At 39.8% G+C, this 14,159-nt stretch overlaps 1 protein-coding gene across 1 annotated transcript in view; it reads right to left on the reverse strand.

The window, feature by feature from the left end:
- The window catches only part of adgrb1a (adhesion G protein-coupled receptor B1a), a 691,398-nt gene that overhangs the window by 75,698 nt on the left and 601,541 nt on the right, over window positions 1-14,159 (reverse strand). The window contains exons 23-25 of the mRNA XM_070888471.1: window positions 9,503-9,569; window positions 9,290-9,375; window positions 3,387-3,485 (exon numbers count right to left, since the gene is read on the reverse strand). Coding sequence (XP_070744572.1) covers window positions 3,387-3,485; window positions 9,290-9,375; window positions 9,503-9,569 — 252 coding nt within the window. The remainder of the gene's footprint in view (window positions 1-3,386; window positions 3,486-9,289; window positions 9,376-9,502; window positions 9,570-14,159) is intronic.

Here is a 14,159-nt window from a genome sequence, read left to right on the forward strand (position 1 = left end):
TCTCCATTCACAAGAGTGCAAATCTGCTATGAAGGTTTATTAGTTGCCTTTTAAAAAGGAAAATGGCAGAGACATAACTATAGGCTCATGCTCCAAGCCATTTGTTCCGAGTCTATATTTAGAATTTCTGTGCATACTGAGGTTAGGTCCTACAGAGGTGATTTATAGTGAAATGTTACCGTCCTTTTTAATCAACTCCAGAAACACTACATAGGAAAGTGGAAGTGACAGAATTCCAGAGGCCACGAGTGATCGTATAGGATTAGTCCACACTAACGGGATTAATAGTTTTATATGTCATTTTTAAAGATGCAAGATAAAACTGGAAATAGAAGTTATTTTGTTATAAGTTTAAAAAAAACACATACAAAAAGTTTCATTGTAACCTACAGCAACCCTTCTTATATTGGAAGATGTGCAATGCTAGTTTAGCGTTCACATATCTAGATCTTTCCACCGACTCCTATTTACAATTGGGAGATTGTTTGCTATGAAACAATTTACTTCTGCATGGTAAAAACAGCCGACGTTACTTTGACATTTTAAAGCTTTCTTTTTTTTAGTTACAACTAAATGGCCTCCTCCAAAGTAATAAGAAATAGGAGCAGGAGTGGGTCATACGACCCCTCGAGCCTGCTAATTCAGGGCGAAATGCATCATATATATTCTGGGCCTCTTGTGCGCTACAACATTTAACATGTACCCCTCACTCAGCAATACTGATTTTTTCCCCTTTTTAATAAAAATATATCCTGACAGCCAACAAGTGACTCTGGAAAGCAGAATGATATCAGCAGCAGTGTGATATGAGGAGCAGTTTGGATAAGCCCTCTGCTGGACTGACTGTTGAGTCACCGCTGAAAGAAAACGCCTCAGTCGGTCAGCCACCCAACAGTTAAAATCAACCCCAAGACTCCACTCATCCTTTGGAACTGAAAGCAACAGTGACAACAAGCATTGCCACTGATAGTGTGCTTAACCAAGCTGCATGTTGTGTGAAAACCGTCAAATAAGCGAAAAATAACTCAGCCGAGTTTCACCAGACTAAAATCTATTCCTCCGCATTCCTTTATTTCCTTATTGGTTCATCCTCCATGCAAGCATTATAATCTTCTGCCAACTGACATTATACATTTAATCTCACTGTTTAACTGTTTCTTGCTATTCAACTGACATGTACTCCTATCCAAAATGGCTCATCAATATCAAAAATATCAGTTTTGTTTGCTCTTGCCAATTTTCTCTTGAAGTGTGGATTCATTTTACTTGAAAAGGTACACATTGTTTTTTGAGGGTAGGACTTTGAGAGGGTGGCATAGATTTTATAACTAACTGTTTTTTTAAAAAAAGAAAATGAATGCAGAAAATTTTAGGCTTGTATATGTAGTGCCAGAAATGTTAACATACTGAAAATATTGGTGATATTTGGCAATAGTACTGTTGAATCCTGACTATTGTTAAATCACAATTATTTAAACACAGCTTTAGCCACAATAGTGTGGAGAGAAAATTACATTTTAAAAGGTGTACTATCAAAATTGCAAATATTCCCAATTCCGCACAAGAAAAATGATTAAGGATTGCAGCACAGTCTTTTTAATACATTGAGGTTAAACATTCTCAGATCCTGCAGCACTGCTGTGTGAATGACCGATTGCATGTTGTGTCAAGTGCTTAGTGTCGCTTGCCAAATGTATGCTGCCCATGGCGACATCATCCAAAGAAATAACTCAAGTTCCACATGTACGCCGTCGACAACCAGCTCTACCTCACCACCACTTCTCTCGATGCCTCCACTGCCTATGTCCAACAATCAGTCCTGGGTCGCTGCAGTTTCTATCAACTAAACATTTGCAAGATCGAAGCCAATGATTTCGGTCCCCGCCATAAACTTCTTTCCCTTGCTATCGAATCCGTCCCCCTTCCCGACCACCGTCTCAGGCTGTTTGCAACATTACCGTCCTATTTGACCCTAGCTGAGCATCCGAACCCGTATCCTCTCCATCACAAAGACCGACGACTTCCATCTCTGTAATATCACCCATTTGCGCTCCCCCCTAGCCCATCTTCCGCTGAAACTCTCATCCATGTTTCTGTTACCTCCAGACTCGATTATTCCAATGCTCTCCTGACTGGCGTCTCATCTTCCACCCTCCATAAACTTGAGCTCAACCTAAACTCTTCTGCCCATATCCTTACACCCACCAAGTCCCTCACCCATCACCCCAATGTTCGTTGACCTACATTGACTCTCATCTCACCAACGCCGTGAATTTAAAATTCTCATCCTCATGTTAAATCTCTCCATAACCTTGCCCCTCCCCATCTCTGTAATCTCCCTTGTCCTACAATCCTTCAAGAACTCTGTGTTCCTTCAATTCTGGTCTCTTATGCATCCCCCAATCCTTTCTCCCCACCCTTGGCAGCTCTGGAATTCCTCTGTAAAACTTCCCGTCTCTCTCCCTTTACTTTCCTTAAAACCTACCTCTGATCAAGGTTTTAGTCACCACTCTTATTATCACTTTTGGCTCACTGTCGATTTTTGTCTAGTTACGCTCCTGTGAGGCACCATGGGACATTCTCCTACATTATAGGCACTATATAAATGCAAGTTGCTCTTGTATGTTTTATAGGAACTGTGGCTGCCTGATCTAAGCTTCCAGCGATGGAATTTCTTTTTGTTTTCAAAATAGTAGCCAGTAGTACAGCTACCCACGAATCAAATCTGGTAGCCTATCTCAAAAGTCCATAGCTCACAGCATGTAAGTAAGTTGGGTGCCAAGTGGAAATTTACTGGCACAGTAATCCAATAGTGTTTGGAAGCATGCACTGCAATAATTTGGAAATGTGCAATGCAATGATGCCATTTGAATTGACAAGAGTTGAAAGCACTGCATGAGTTAGTATTGTGAAGAGCCGCTCACTTTTAAATAACTACTGTCCACTTTTTAAAAAATTGTAACGTCTACATTATATATATTTTTTTTAAAGTACATTTCAAACCACTTCTGCTGTGAGCAAGGCTAAAGTTTCATCACTGCATGGTAGTGAGCCCATCTGATTCAATCTCAATTACGAGATCAGAATAGAAATTTAGTGAATGCCTCCACAGTGGGAAGAAAAGTAGATAGTTAGCTGGATTTGTGCCTTTCTTGGTAGCTCAAGGCGATTAGGCTATGGTAAACTTAAACCCGTTAAAGTGCGACATCAGTAAAACAGAAGCCACACTACTATTAAAACATAACCACAATTTCATTTTCCGCACAAGATGAAATTTTTAAAATTTTTAAAAATTAACAACCCATGCATGTAAACCTACGATCAACTATTGGTATGGCCTTCAGAAGGCAAAAATAAAAACAAGTATTGAAATTACAAGAACTAACATGGCGTTACTGGTGACTGTAGCCGATACTTCAGCTGAAGATATAACTCCACACTTGGAACATTTGAGCGTCATACCGTAAAGGGGTACTGTCATCTGACTGCAATTAAAATTAAAAGACTGAAACAAAAATTGAACTTTAACACGAAAATCAGAGACAAATAATATTCATCCAGTAAATGAAAACTTCGTAAGATTGTTCATTTTTTCAGTATTTAAAAAAAAAACACAAGTAAAGAAATTCAATTAAAATGACAAGCAATATCCCATATTTCCTTGAAGGGAAGCAAGGCTTCATTGGCAGGCAATGAAGTTGTGAAGTAAAACCATTCCCAATCTTTAATTTTATATATTTCAGATATAATTGTTGACATTTCTTTTCTGTCAATTTGTAACTTGGTATGTGTTATGTAAATACATTAAAAATAAATTCCCACATAAGAATGTTAACATTCCTTTTAAATTTATTTAAAAATCAAAAAAATCTATAAGACAGCATCCTTTTTATTTGCCACGGCATTTTTAGTTTAAAACTATCGGATTCCTACATAAAGAGCTTCGCTTGTGTTACCTCACCAAAATGATGCATGTACCAACCTCTGCAAATTCTATGTTCAAGTCTTTTTCGATACTCACCCTACTTTGTTTTGCCTGAAGGAGTCAAACATCACTTCCTAGAAAGTATAAACACTGCATAAAAAAGTTGTCACTATTCTTGCTATTCTTTCCATTCCTCAACGGCCTCAATGATGCCCAGTATGTTACTGCATTTTACATTCTTCATTACATCGGAGATATAAAAAGTCAAAATTCACAAGGAACCATCATTAAATGGAATGCAGTTACAGAAGAAATGCTCATTATGGTTTTGTGCGATGTTCGCAGGTCCCCCTTATAAGTATAAATGTCCTGAAGCAGAGCAATTAGTTCAAGTTCCAGTTTTCAATAAAAGGGAGAAAATTAACAGCCACTTGAGCCTGCATGGACTTGTTGAGGGCAAATCGTGTTTGATTAACTTGATTGAGTTTTTTGATGAGGTAACAGAGCGAGTGGATGAGGGCAGTGCAGTTAATGTTGTGTATATGAACTTTCAAAGGGCATTTGATAAGGAATCACATATTAGGCTAGTTAGCAAAACTGACACCCATGGGATAAAAGAGCAGTAGCAGCATGGATACAAAATTGTCTCAGAGCTAGAACACAGTGGGTTGTGGTGAATGATTGTTTTTCGAATTGGAAGGAGTTATACAATCGTGTTGCCCAGGTTCAGTACTATGATCACTGTGGTTTTGGATATACTTTTAACTTGGGGGTATAGGGCACAATTTTGGTATTTGCAGATGACACAAAACATGAAAGTGTAATAAACAGTGAGGAAGATAGTAATAGATTTCACGAGGGTACAGACAGGCTGGTGGAATGGGCGGACACATGACAGATGAAATTCAATGTAGAAAAGTGTGAGATGATATATTTTGGTAGGAAGAATGAGGAGAGACAATACATGCCAAATGGTATAATTTTAAAGAGCGTGGATAAACTGGAGAAGCTGGGGTTGTTACCCTGAGAGCAGAGAAGGCTAAGAGGAGATTTGATAGAGGTGTTTAAAATCATGACGAGTTTAGAAAGATTAAATAAAGAGAAATTGTTTCCAATGGCTGAAGGGTCGATAACCAAAGGGTACACATTTAAGGGGATTGGCAAAAGAACTAGAGGAGATATGAGAAAACCTTTTTTACGCAACGAGTAGTTAGGATTGGGATGCACAGCCTGATAGGGTGGTGGACACAGGTTTAACAGTAACCATCAAAAGGGAATTGGATAAATACTTGGAGGAAAAATTGCAAAGATATGGAGAAAGAGCGGTGGAGTGGAATTAAATGCATTGCTCTTTGAAAGAGCCAGTGCAGACTCGATGGGCCAAATGGCCTCCTTCTGTGCTGTACTATTCTATGATTTTTAAGATGTATTTGCAGTCAGGGTTCGCTTTTGGGCTAATTTCACCAAAGTCAGCTGGAGATTTGAGGGGAAGGAGGTTAAAAAAAACATTTGTAATTTAAATGTTGACAGTATCCATGGAGATGTCTTTCCAATTGGTTAGATGAATGGACCTTTTCTTTAACAACTCTTAAAATATTGAAAAGAGTGGGCGAGAAGATGTAATAAATCAAGAAGTAGCAATAAGCTTGGCTTTTAAAAATCTGTAGATTGTAGGAAAAAGATAGGACAGAAAGAATGAAGAGAACATGAAATTTAAAAATGATAATCTTTTCAACAAGAGCTTTCCAACTCTCTTGGGAGCAGCTGAGTGATACCATGGTTTCGAGCATTGTCTGGGCCCTAGGTTCAAATTCAGCACAGAGACCGGTTGGAGCTCTTTGACAGCTGCTGATGGTCTCCAGTGAAACCCCTAAGCTAGTGCCAATGAGTGACAGATTCTGAGCCATGCAATGCCATCCACTAGGGCCACCCAAACTGATTTCATTTGATTGAACTGAGACTTGCAGTGCATTCCTCAGTCTTGTGGAGGAAAGCAGGCTGTATTCCCACAGGCACTCCCTTGCATAGTCTCTGCTAATGCTCAGTCCTAATACTGCTGGCAGAGGCTTCACAATTTGATTTTGCAAAATCTGTATTGATCCATAAATAGGATGAAAAAATGTGAAAAAAGATGTAATATTTGAATTCACCTCAAATGATATTTAACTATGTGAAAAAAGATGCAATATAATAGAATCTTTTTTTAATAGATGAAATGTATTTACTTTCCAAATGTATTTTTATTATCATTATTATAACTATCTGCATGAAATACTGAAGGGTTTCAGAGGAGACAGTTCATAATTTAAATCTTGATTTCTCTATAGCTCTTGATTAAGCTGGATTAAGAAACCTCATTTTCAGACTTGAGAACCCCAATGTTCAAGTTGGCGCCACAGCCCATCAGGGTGTTGGAGAGTGGAACAGTACATAAATGATCCGCACTACATCTTAATAAGCACAGGTTTGAATGCCACACTCTGGCGAGATGTGAGAGGGGCTGAGAGGGTCAAAAGCAGGAAACGAAACAGTAGAATGATGCACCCACAGCAATAAGCAACAGAAAATCTGAAAGAAACTCGGTCTCCCAGTCAGGAAGATCAATTTTAACCTTGCCCGCCCAGCGGGAATGGTGTGGGCAGGGGCATTAAGATGGTGAGGGGGTCGCATCACATTGCCAACGCATTCCTGCCCCTCCACCATCTTAACTGACCAAGCATCAGGGTCCTACTTTACATTCAAAGGTCGCAGCCCTATAACGTCATTGATACCGCAACCCCATTTTAAATTAAAAATCCTGCAAGGGCCATAGAGCGCCAAACCGGACAGCTAAACCTGGCGGGGACAGCAGAGTGGCCAGAAGAGCAAAGGTAGTTGTACAAATTTTAATTTTCCGAGGATTCCTTGTGGGCCAGGAGGAACAGGAGTGCTGTCCCCGGGCAAGGAGTCAATCGGCCTCCCCAGCTCTGACCTTGTCTCTCTTCCCCCAGTGCTGGCACCCCAGGGAATCCCCCCCCCCCCACCAGCTAACTGAGTACTGTTTGTTTTGGTCGCTGGAGTCTTTGGGCTCCCATTCTAATTTCTGTTCACGCCCACCAACCCTGATGGCACCTCCGCCGCATTTGGGTGGGAGAGAGTGCTGCAGCATTTAAATAAGATCGGGACGTGAACAATGCAACAGTCAATAATGACCTGACTTGCTTGTCTGCCGCTAAAAATAAATTGTTTTTAAATTTGAATGTTAATTTAAAATGTAAGCTAAAACATTTTACTGTGGCATAGCACGATGGAGCAATAACATGCTGCACAGGGAGATGAGTTTGTATCTAGGTTCCCCCCGCTTACCCCCCAATACATTACAGCTTAATTTCCCAAACTCTTGCCCCCATCAATGCCCAATTCTCCAGGCGTTAGGGTCAGAAAAAGGGCTGGACCTCTGGTCGTCCTGTTACCTTGCCCTGGGATTTTTAGGGCTTTTGTAGTCCATTTCCGAGCACCAGCATCCCCTGATCTTAAAAGGAACTTTTTACGTGAATGGCAAAGAACATTCATAGTGGCAGTCAACATGACTGCTCTGATGTTGAATTGTCTTAATATGCATTCACAGTGCCATTATAAAACTTCATAGCACTGGTTAAGTAATCGCAGTGTCAAGATTCCCCATAAGTATAAGACAGCAAGGAACTATGAAAGGCATTGAAGAAGTCAGGCAAAAAATGTAAAGGAGCTGAGAGACTACATTCCCAATCTTGGCAGAACTCCAACTAGATGGTGTTATAAATTTTTATAACTCATTTACTGTTCCTGCTTCAGAGTCTCCTGGCACCAATGTCCTCGCTAAAACATTTAAAATCTTTGTTTGTGTCACTGTTCCACTCTTCCTTATAGCAAACAATATTTTACTGATAAATCTTTTTTTGTTCTCTCGGCTTGTCTCCATTTTGTTTCTGCCGACTGTGAGAAAGTAAGTTGCTCAGCAACAGAATGTATCTACTGTTGCTATGGAGAAAGCCAGATCTTTTACTGTAAAAGACCTTGGATTGAAATGCAAGGCTTAGATATCTGAAGTCCTCAACTCTCACCACAAATGGCATTCACATTTTGTAAGAACTCATTTTGTTTTCGACAGCCTGAATGAATGAACATTAATAGTTTACAATTACTTAATACTGTTCTGCTACCACCATGGAGATCAAGTAAAGAGATTAGGAGGCCAGGCACATGTTGTAAAGTCTCATCAATGGTTAAGTCACTCTACGGACATCTTACTACTGTGAAACAAACTCAATCCTAAAGCAAATTGTTTTTCTCATATTATAAAAGATTTACAGTATATATTTGCTCAAATTAATGACGGAAAAATCCTGGCTTTAAGTTACACAAAAAATATCAAATTCAACTTTTAAAAAGAAAAATATTTTGATATTCTGATTGCTCAGTTTTGGAATTGAGTCACAGAGTAGGTATGATCCTGGTCTATGCTGAATTAGCTAATCTCGATGCTAGGTTAGTCGTGACTGTGTCAGAATTTGCAACAGCCTCCATGGGCCGGCCACGGATCTTGTCCTGATCGCTGTTCAGATCCCTGCTAGATAGTGTGCCTGAATAGCTGTCAGGAGAGACAAGAATCAGATTTGCCTATCATGCTCCACATTATCAAACATCTTGGCAATATGCACTGTGCAGGCTAAGACAGGAGGCGAGGTATTGAAAGATGGCCAGTGTTTATGGAACCGTACACCAGCACACATCACAGCCTTTGGGAGAGGAGGAAAGAAAATTGTAAAACAAATTGTACTGATACTTCATTAAAATATTACTATTGATCAATAGTTAAGATAGTCCAATTATGTGCTGTGAGCAAAGTGTATTTAATTCTGAGTCTCAATTTTGAATTTGAACTAAAAGGATCTGTACACCTTCAATTTTATTTCTGTTCAGCAAGCTTGTATGGACCTTATTCCAGAGCATTCAGGCAATAAGAATTTGTGCAGCCTATTAGCTAAGCAAGGCAATGCGTTGTTGGCCAACAAAAAGGATGCTGTTTCTTTAAATTGAAATATCCCCTCAGACACACCAGAGAACTGTGACCCAATCACAAAGACAATTAAACATAGTAGAAAATATGTGATGACTAAATGTGGCATCAGTGTGAACATTATACTATGTCAATGGTTTGATGAAGGCTGAATATGGCGATCATTAATACTTTAACACGTCAAGGCTACTATTAGCTAGCGGCTACCGGGTTATTTAACGTTGTTTCCAGGAATAATAGACAATATTGCTTGTTTCTAATCAAGGAAATATGGTCAGTTTCTTTCAAAGATAATAAAATGCTAGATGATGTATTTATGATCATACCCTGCCCGCTCCTTCAGTTTCTTATCTGTTATTCCATCTTTGGATACAAGTTTGTTAAATACCAGAATGCCAATAACCATGTTCACCTGTTGAAATAAAAATGTATAAACATAAAATATCTTTTTAAAGGCTCCAAAATGTAACTTTTTTCTCATTACTTTACTACTGAGACTGAAATCAATGGTAAATGAAATGAGACTGGAAACGTGATACCAAAACAACGACGGCCGCAGGTCCTACAAAGGCGTAGAGAAGACCACCTTCCAAGGAAAGCCAGCAACTGCAAGGAAAGCAAATACAAGGGTATAGAGTTAGACATAGAATATACTGGGCTCTGACGAATATAGGGTTGTCACGTGCCTGCTTTATGACTAGGCAGCCGAATCTTTGAGTGTGATGTCCAAAGATTTCTAAAATGTAAACTGGACATTAAAGGTGTGTTTCATTAAACAGAATTATTTTTTTTTAATCCCCACTTACTTCAGTGCCTCATGATGTGGAGGTATTCATTGCTAAGGTTTCCAATTAACTTTCATCAACAGCAAAGCAAGCATCACATCTCGAGCCAAATTCCCACCTTCTGGCTACCTTAATCCTTGTCCAATTTTGAACTCAGCAAATGGTGACAACCCTCTACAGATAGCAATAAAACACAGGCAACGTCTGCAGGTCTAAGTCAAAGTAGGCTAACTAATAACACTGCACAGGATAAAAATAAATACACCGCGAGGTAGAAAATTAGCAAAAGCCGACCAACAGTTTTGAATAAAGTTAACACAGCTCCCAAAACCTGACAACTGAAGAACAAATCGTGGTTGTAGGTCCTTAACACCATACAAGTAGTTTTTTTCTTTTATGATGATGATGACGACAAGTAGTTAGATGGGCATGCAATTTAAGCTACATGTACACCCAATATTCCTTCACTAAAGCACGACGGGTAATTACTGTGAATAAAAATAGGGAAAATAAACGGGAAAATTTATTGACAAACAAAGAAATAGAACAGCAGTGGGAAACATTTAAAACGGGGATAAAGAAAGTCCAGGAGAAATATATCTCACTAAAAAACAAGAACTAGACAGTAATGACACACCACGGATAAATAAAGAAACAAGCAAAAACTAAGAACATTGACAACAAAGGAGAGGATGACAAAAAGGGACAGGAAAAGATTAGGAAAGAAGTCAAAAAACAATTAGGAAGGCAAAGAGAAACTACAAAATTAAATTATCAAGGAAAATAAAAGAAATATTCTACAGGCACATAAATAACAAAAGAAAAATCAGAATATCTCCCAAATTTGAAGACTATACCAAAATTGGAGGCCGGGCAAATAGTGAACAATGTTACCATTCTAAGAAGGATTTAGGTCTAGGTAACTGAAGTAGCAGTTGTAGTTCAATACCGATAGCTGTAAAATGATTAGAGTTGTACAAAACACCAGTTAGGCCACAGCTAGAACACTGCACACAGTTCTGGTCACATTACAGGAAAGATATGATTGCACTCGGGAGGGTACAGAGGAGATTTATGAAGATGTTGCCAGGACTGGAATATTTTAGCTATGAGAAAAGATAGGCTGGGGTTGTTTTCTTTGGAACAGAAGAGGCTGAGGGGAGATTTAACTGAGGTGTATAAAATTATGAGGGGCCTGGATAGAGTGGCTTGGAAGGACCTATTTCCCTCAGCAGTGAGGTCAATAGCCAGGGGCCATAGCTTTAAAGTCATTGGTAGAGGATTGGAGGGGGGTTAAGGAGAACTTTTTTCACCCAGAGAGTGGTGGGGATCTGGAATTCACTGCCTGAAAGGATGGTAGAGGCAGAAACCCTCATCACATTTTAAAAATATTTAGATATGAACTTGAAGTGCTGTAACAAACAAGGCTACAGACCAAGAGCTGGAAAGTGGGATTTGGCTGGATAACACTTTTTCTGCCGGCGAAGACACGATGGGCCGAATGGACCCCTTCTGTACCATAAATTTCGATGATTCTGGATTTTCCCATCTCCCACTCGCAGGAGATGGCAAGAAATCTGGAAGTCCGTGGCCCGGAATCCCTGGCCGCCTGCAGTAAAACTTTTAGGCCCCATTATCATATTTAAATTATCAACCTGCTTCCTAGCAGCGGGTTGGCTGCCCGCCCCTGTCCCACTGGAGTAAAAGGTGAAAATAGGCATGTTGGAGTCGGGTTTTAGATTTTTACAACCTTCACTTCTCCCCCCACGCCTCCAACCCACCCATTCCTTTCCTGTGAAAATTCTAGCAAATGATTCTATGATACACAGATAAACTCACAGATAATAACAGCGAAATGGCAGAAATATTAAATAATTACTTTTCCTTGGTGTTTACCATGGTGGACATGAGGATCAAAAAAAAAGACATTTAATTAGAAGGAGGAAAGATAATTGAAAAACTAATCAAACTTAGAGACGATAAAACCCCTGGTACAGAAGAATTGGATCCGGCCGTATTAAAAGTTAGGGAATAAATAGCAAAGGCACTATTACATATATATAAAAATTCATTAGAAAAGGGAACAATGCCAGAGGACTGGTGGACAGCTAATGTGATTCCTATATATAAAAAGGGAGATGGAACAAGTCCAGGGAATTATACACCAATTAGATTAACGTCAGTGTTAGGAAAGATAACGTAATAGAAAAACATCTAGAAACAGAAAATATAATAAATAATCGTCAGCACGAATTCCAAAAGGGTAGGTCATGCTAGACCAACCTTACTGAATTCTTTCAAGATGTAACAGAAAGGGAAGGTAAGGGTAATACAGTAGACATTTGGGCTGGATTTTCGGTCCATTGCAGCCTTTGTTTTCGCCCCGGAGCGGTGGTAATGGCGGCAGAGAGCCTGCCGGGACATTCGGTGTGGGTTGGCGGGGGCGCGGAGCTGTACCGCCCAAGAGAAGCGATGTGGTGTACCACGCCCCTGGTTGTGACACTGGCTCGAAATTTGATACTTGCCCGATCTGTAGCGCCGCGTAGCGCGCCCTAGTGGGACCGCCTGTGAAAGCTGCCGGTTCCAGCTGTAGCGGCCGCAGTGAGGGAAGGAATGAATGATTTTTTTTTATTTTTGCGATTCATGTGGATGTGGCACCAGTAAAGTATTGTGAATGTTTTTGGTGGGTTTTTTTTACAGATTTTTTTTCACGGAAGCCTCGTTTCGGGCGCTCCGAGGCCGGCTGTTTACCTTAGAGGTTTCATTTGCTCAGCCGGCCTAGCCCCCTAAAAGAGGTGAAGAACGTCTCCCTTAGCACTCTGCTCCGCTCTGCACTCAGGGACCAGCTGGTGAATTTTGCAGCTGGAAACACATAACATTTCCCGGCGCAAAATTTGCCGCTCTGCCCGGATTAACACCGCAACAGAGACGCAACCGATATATTTGGATTTCCAAAAGGCCTTCGATAAGGTACCTCATAATAGACTCATGACTAAGTTCAGATCACGTGGAGTCAGGGACCAAGTAGCAGAATGGATAGTAATCTGGCTACAAAACAGAAAACAATATGATTTCCGATGAAGGATCGTCGACCTGAAACGTTAACTCTGTTTTTCCCTCCACGGATGTTGCCTGACCCGCTGAGATTTCCAGCATTCTCTGTTTTTATTTCAGATTCCAGCATCTGCAGTATTTTGCTTTTGAATAAGATGGGATTAATGGTTGTCACTCAGATTTGCAAATGGTCGGGAGTAATGTCTACAACAATCGATGCTGGGACCACTATTGTTTCTATTGACATAAACAATTTGCACTCGGGAATCAAAAGAATTAATTTCAAAAATTGCGGATGACACCAAATTGGGGTGGGGGTAAATTAATACAGAGGAGGACTGGGAAATAATACAGGAAGACATTAATACACTTGCAGAATGGGTGTGTAATTGGCAAATAAACTTCAATATAGCGAAGTGAGAGGTAGCGTATTTTGGTAGGAAGAATAAGGAGGTCACATACTCCTTGGAAAATAAGTGTCTAAACAGGATAGAGGAACAGAGGGATCGGAGGGGACAGATAAACAAACCACTAAAAGTATTAAGATCAGTAATAACATTTTTAAAAAACAACACACTGGGCTTTATTTCTTGAGGGACAGAATTAAAAAGCAGAGAAGTTATGTTAAACTTGTATAGAACCTCGTTTAGACAACAACAACTTGTATTTATATTGCACCTTTAACGTAGTAAAAGGCACTTGGAATACTGTGAACAGTTCTGGTCTTATGATAAAAAAGGAAATTGAGGCACTGGATGAGGTTAAAAAGGGATTTACTCAAATGATACCAGAACTGAGAGGATATACCTATCAGGAAAGGTTGAACAGGTTGGGGCTCTTTTCTCTAGAAAAGAGATGACTGAGGGGTGACCTGATAGAGGTCTTCAACATTATGAAACGGTTTGATCGAGTAGACGTAGAGAATACACACGACCAGAAATAGGGGCCATAAATATAAGATAGACAATAATAAATAGGAAATTCGGGAGAAACATCTTTACCCAGAGAACAGTTGGAATGTGGAACTTACTACCACAAGGAGTAGTTGAGGCGAATAGCATAGATACATTTAAGGGGAAGCTAGATAAACACATGAGGGAGAAAGGAATAGGATATGTCGATGGAATTAGATGAAGGGGGTAAGGAGAAGACTCAAACACCAGTATGGACTGGTTGAGCCAGATGGTCCCTTTCCGAGCTATAAATATGTAATACAAAATTTATTTTCTGCAACATTCTGGAGCCTTCTCCTCCAAGAAAGTATTGTTTCTTTAACCCTTTATTTGGTACATTCTTCAGTATTTTGAAATCCCCAATAAACAGGGGCACTGCATTTTCTTTTCATCTTAAAGGCATT

Source organism: Pristiophorus japonicus, chromosome 1 (genome assembly GCF_044704955.1).
Source record: "Pristiophorus japonicus isolate sPriJap1 chromosome 1, sPriJap1.hap1, whole genome shotgun sequence".
In the NCBI taxonomy this organism is placed as follows: Eukaryota; Metazoa; Chordata; class Chondrichthyes; family Pristiophoridae; genus Pristiophorus; species Pristiophorus japonicus.